The sequence below is a fragment of the Camellia sinensis genome, chromosome 11 (assembly GCF_055761805.1).
Source record: "Camellia sinensis isolate YWXY chromosome 11, ASM5576180v1, whole genome shotgun sequence".
Taxonomy (NCBI): Eukaryota; Viridiplantae; Streptophyta; class Magnoliopsida; order Ericales; family Theaceae; genus Camellia; species Camellia sinensis.
The window spans coordinates 30,749,851-30,755,420 of record NC_138971.1 but is presented as its reverse complement, the minus strand read 5'-3'; the positions used below and the strand labels follow the sequence as shown (position 1 = coordinate 30,755,420).

The 5,570-nt window shown below is 41.8% G+C and overlaps 1 protein-coding gene across 1 annotated transcript; it reads right to left on the bottom strand.

The window, feature by feature from the left end:
• Nucleotides 1–420: 420 nt before the first annotated feature.
• LOC145802225 (putative late blight resistance protein homolog R1A-10) lies at nucleotides 421–3,426 on the bottom strand. The gene is made up of 4 exons (XM_082894906.1): nucleotides 3,165–3,426; nucleotides 2,713–3,044; nucleotides 1,978–2,164; nucleotides 421–914 (listed from the first exon to the last, which is right to left on the bottom strand). Exons 1-4 carry the CDS (start codon nucleotides 3,424–3,426, stop codon nucleotides 421–423), a joined length of 1,275 nt encoding a protein of 424 aa, XP_082751032.1.
• Nucleotides 3,427–5,570: the final 2,144 nt, after the last annotated feature.

Below are 5,570 nucleotides of genomic sequence, written 5' to 3'. Positions count from 1 at the left end.
AAACGTAATTTTTATAATTCATTCAATCTTTATTGATCTAAAATGTTACTGCTATACATAATGACATATATATCTATTAGTTAATACTTACAATAAAATATTAATAATAACACAATTAAAACATGACTTTAGTGCAATTTAAATGAAAACAACTCATTCACATAATTTCAACTATTTTTTTCATTTAAATTTTAAAATTATTACTTTAATTTTTAAGATAAAAATTTAACTATTTATTTAAGGCGGTACAGTTTTATGCTAGTTTATATATACACAAGATAGATTTCTCTTTTTTGATGTAGGGTTGAATACAAAATGAGAAATACGACAGAGAAAAAAAAAAGATTAAACATAAATATAAAAAAGAACATACCTTTACAAGTTGTATCATTACCCTTTGACTCGAAGGTCCAACGCAGATTATTTCCTAATCAGCACTTTGAACCAATTATTTCCAACGCTCTCTTGCTCTTCCTTAATTTTCCTGACAGATTCCACAACAGTGAAGCGACAATCATTTACCTCAATCATCTGCAGAGTGAGTATATCCCCCAAACTAGATGATATTTCCTCGAGATATTGACACCGTTCCAATGATAAGTGTCGAAGGCTTGGAAAGTGACTTGAGCAGGTGATCCATCGCTTAACATTGAGATTCTTCAGTTTCAAGAATTTGAGTCGAGGAAAACCACCATCAATTGTTGTCCATTGGCATCCCCAGCCAGCATCATTTTGTAATTTGAGAAGCTCAAGGTTGGGTAACAACATCCCAAGGACTGATATCTCCTCCCACTTTATACTTGTACATTTCAAGGTTAGCCTTTTGACATTTGTAGGAAACTTGACCTCTTGGAGATTGGTTGAGTACAAGAACTTACAGTATAGCTTCAAAGTGTCAAGGTGTCCTAAAAATTCTAGATTAGGAAACATCAAATTCCCCAAATATGAAAAAAGATGTCCACAAATTCCCAGTGTTAGGTTTTATTTCTTGGCAATCCTGTTTGACAAAACTCCTTTGAGTTGTAATTTTATTCGCACTTTTTATTTCAGTGAGGCTATGAGTGTTTAGATGCGAATCCAACCCGAATTGTGCCTTTCAGAGAAGTTAGTGATGCTAATGCTTTCAAGATTGCCACTTCGCTGATTATGACGGGGATCAGCTCGCGGGGGTCCAGGGGGCAGCGCCACGGTAGGGTCGAGAGGCAGCACCCCCGAAGCAAAATGCAAAAATGCATTCCAAGTTGCCTGTCCGCTCGAGCGGACATTACCCCGCTCGAGCGGAGAATGCTGGGTTTCAGAAGTTTGTTAGGTCTGTAAAAATACTGGAAGGTGTGATTTCGCGCTCGAGCGGACCTCTGTTATATCATGCGCATATTTTGCTGAAGCCGCTCAAGCGGGCTATTGGGCGCTCGAGCGGAGATCGCGGGACAGATTCTATAAATTCGCGTGTTGGGTCAAATTTTAGGATTACTACTCCAGATCTTCTTTTTGGATTCTAGGGTTTATATCTAGGGATACTTTGTGAGTTTTCTTTGATGTTTTATTGAGTATTCAACTCATGGTTTAAAGAGAGTACATCGAAGGTTGTGTTTTGTTTTACAAAAGAGAGATTGTTCTTCGGTGGATTCTGAAGAATTCGAGCCTGAAGCTTTGGTGGATTCCGGGGTGGCTCATCGTAAAGACAATTTCGAGGTGAAGATGGGTTGGAAGAGACACATAGAGGTTGGTTCAATTAGGCGTGGATTCGCTAGGTAATTGAGAGTGTACCTGTGTAATTCCTTTAAATCTTCTTAGTGGATTGTTTTGTGGCTGTTGCCCGTGGTTTTTTTAATCACAGTTGGAGGTGTCCAATTGTGGTTTTTTCCACGTAAAATCGTTGTGTCTCTTTGTCTTGATTGTTTGATTGGGATTATTATATTCTGCTTAAAATTGATACATAATCACAATCAGCATCTAGGAGATTTCTAGATTTTTCACCCAGCTTTGTAAGATAAGGAGTTCTTGCCAAAAAATCCTGAACAGATCCACATGGATCTAAGTTTGTGATGGTTCGTATGTCTTTTAATACATGGGGATAGCTGTGATCCACTGCTGCTTCTTTAGAACATAAAGACACATCAACTTTTGCTCCTCCTTTAGCATAAAGATGCCTCAACTTTGGAATCTTCCAAACATTACATGGCAGAATAACCTCTATCCGTGTTGTAGAAATAATAATAAGTGTTTCTAGGTTAGAGAGATTGGATATTGATGGCGGAAAATCATAAGAACTTTCCAAATGAATTGCAAAATACCTCCAATTAACAAGTTGTGTTAATTCTCTTGAAAAGAAGGCATTGATGTACCATATGTCCAACGCTCTAAGAAGTTTGAAGGTCCAACAAATAAACAGGCACACATCACCACATGAATTGTTGTTATAACTAATTTTTATCTCTAACTTATTTCTGAAGCACAAAAATGATTGAACTGCTGGGAATACGGTTCTAAGAGAGCATGATCAAATTTTAGTAAGAAGCAAAGACGGATGCACAGGCGGCATTGGTTATTTGTTTCGTAAGTACTTGAAAAAGAAGGAGAAGCGTCTTCATAATTGTGAATCCACTGTAGGAAATTAATTTCCCTGGCTTTCTTCAAGCATAAATCACGCAACAAATCATGCATACGACATGCTTTAATTCGACCATCAAACCTTTTTTGAGCAACAATTACCAGACTTCTTTGAATTAGATCCATTAAGTAACCCTCCGCTACTTCCTCCAAGCTTTTCTGCTCAATTTTTTGTATAAACCCCACAGCTATCCATAACCAAATTAATCTCTGCACCGTGATTTCTTGATCTTCTGGAAATGCTCCTAAATAGAGAAAGCATGGTTTCAAGTGGTGAGGCAAGTGATTGTAACTCAGTGCTAGTGTGTCCAAGTACTGGTCTGGCTCACTAACAATGTATGATCTTACACTTTGGGCAACTTGTTTCCACGACTCTTTTGTCTTGATGTTCTTTGCAAGAAGTCCTGCTATTACAACAATTGCAAGTGGAAGCCCTTCACATTTTTTCATTATTTGCTTCCCAATTCCAATCAGTTCTGGAGGGCAACTTTCATTTTGAAACACCTTCCATTGTAATAACTACCAACTCTCTTCTTCAGTGAGAAAACACAGACAATGAGGATGGCAATCAGGTGAGGCATGCATAGACAACTCTTTGAGGCGACTTGTGAACATAACTCTACTTCCATTGTTGTCATTGGGGAAATACATTTTAAGATCGACCCAGGCACCAATATCCCATAAATCATCAATGACAATGAGATATCTCTTGCCTTTTAATTGCTTGTACAACTTTTCGCCTAGCTTCTCATTGGTCATGTTTTCAATTTCATCGGTAAAGACGACATTAACAGAACGTAAAATGTCCAACAACATATCTGTTTTTCTGGGTAATTGAGAAGCATAGGTCCATGCACGAATATGAAAGTAGTGTGTGATGTAAGGATCATTGTAAAGTTTTGTGGCTAAAGTAGTCTTACCGAGTCCAGGCATCCCAACAAATTATTAACATTTGTAGCTACTTCTTCCCTCCAGCAAGTAGCTGTTTTATAGTCAACGCCTCATCATCAAAGCCCACTGTAATTTCTTCATCTACCATGGTTCTGTTCTCCACTGACATTGACATTGACATTGAGGAATGGACTCCATCATTGAAATCTTGTAGGAGTTGGATCGGATTTATCTGGTCATAGAACCGCACCACTTTTGCCTCGATCGGCTTAATCTCTTCCATGATATTTGTGAGGCTTAAACTATAAAAAAAAAAAAAACAATTACTTTCACCATCGTTGTTTTTGCCGTCTCTCTGAGTTGGAACTTCAACATCAGAAGAATTGATGAGTAATCTTGTCTTGCAGATAACATTTATTAATTAGCATCGCCAGGTTTTTAGCTTCATGGTTCAGCTCATGCTGTTGCTGTTGCTTTTGTTGTTGCTGTTGCTGTTGCTGTTGCTGTTGCTGTTGCTGTTGCTGTTGCTGTTGCTACTGCTTCTCTTCCATATCCTTGATAATCATTGCTAGGAATCTTAGCCGACTGTAAAAAGATTCGATTTCATCCCTCTGATCTGCAGTCAAATTGAACGTCTTACTGATCATTAGATGCTTCAGCTCCCCCAAGACAGAATAATTTTCACCCATTTCCCTCCCGAATATCAGTCTCTGTTTCCATCTCACCATGCTTTTCCTTGCCCTTATTGCTGCTATCCTTCTTTCTCTTAATCTGTATTGCGGAACTCTACGAGAAGCAAAAAGAATGAGATGCACCTGTGTCTATCAACACATTAGCAACCGAGTTGCAAAACAGAAAAGTACCTCTCACTACCGATGGAGCCGGTACTAAATCCTGCGCGGTAACAGCATATACGCGCCCCGTAGGCCCCTGGTCTACCTGCTCACCTCTAGGAGCAAAAGACTGTTGCACAGACTGGGACGATGAAGCCCCCGGATTGGCCCTCGAGGCCTGCACAGACTGAGCTGGCTGAAAACTCTACGTCTGCCTGGAACCAGACACTCTCGACGTGGCACTCAACTGCGGGCAAAACCTCTTCAGGTGCCCAGGCTGTCCACACTGATAACAAGACAAGGGCTGCCCCCTGCCCAAACTCTGACTCTACAGTCTAGCTAAAGAAGAAGCAGCTCTCTGACCCCCACCATTCTGCGGGCAAACTGAAACCTTGTGACCCAGCTGGCCACACTTGTAACAAGCAAACTCCCCCTGATTGCCTCTCCCCGAGCCTGCACTCGGCACTGGAAAGGTCGATCTAGAAACTGCTCCCTAAGACTGCTGAGGGTTATAACCCCTCTGCCTCCTGCCATCACCCTGGCCATCTTGGCCCCTCTTGGAGCCTCTCTGCTCGTCCTCCTCTTCCTGCATCATAATTTTCATATGAGCAGCAGCATCTACCAGGTGTCTATACTCTCGGATGTAAGACCCACCAACTCTCAACTTGAGGCCCCGCCTCAACTTCCGCTCAAACTCATAGCAACGGCGCTCCTCAAACGCCACCAGTTCAGGTGCAAACCTGGACAGACTGGTAAAAGTAGCCTCAAACTCGGCCACTGACAAGCCCTGCTGTTTAAGCCGGCTAAACTGATCCCTCAGCTTCTCCCTAGTTGCTGCAGACAAAAACCTCTCTTGAAAAGCATTCACAAACGCCTCCCACGTACCACCAACACGAGCCTTCTCGTACTTCCACCATTGACCCGCATCTCCCTTCAGCTGGAAGGATGCCAAGGTCACTTTCAGTGCTCCGTCCTCGATGCCAAGCATCTCGAACGTCTTACTCATTTGCTCTAGCCACTCATCAGCCTTCAGTGGCTCCTTCGGATCCCCGATAAACTCATCCGGATTAGACCGAAAAAACTCCCTCTTCAAGAAAGAAGGCCCTGCCTCAGCTGCCTGATTCCCAGCTCTAAGAATACCCAAAGCTCCTGCTATCTCTCTGGCCAAGGCACCCATGGCCTGCTGACCCGCTGGCTCGGCCACATTGGCCTGGCCAACACCCTCCTGTACTGCCG

Bases quoted from the DNA above. Each gene is read 5' to 3' on its own strand.
- LOC145802225 (XM_082894906.1), bottom strand. From the start codon at position 3,426: ATGTTGTTGGACATTTTACGTTCTGTTAATGTCGTCTTTACCGATGAA. The intron at 3,045-3,164 runs GTCTGTGTTTTC...AAAAATGTGAAG, and splicing joins ACCTGATTGCCATCCTCATT to GGCTTCCACTTGCAATTGTT. The intron at 2,165-2,712 runs GTAATTGTTGCT...AATGTTTGGAAG, and splicing joins ATCTAATTCAAAGAAGTCTG to ATTCCAAAGTTGAGGCATCT.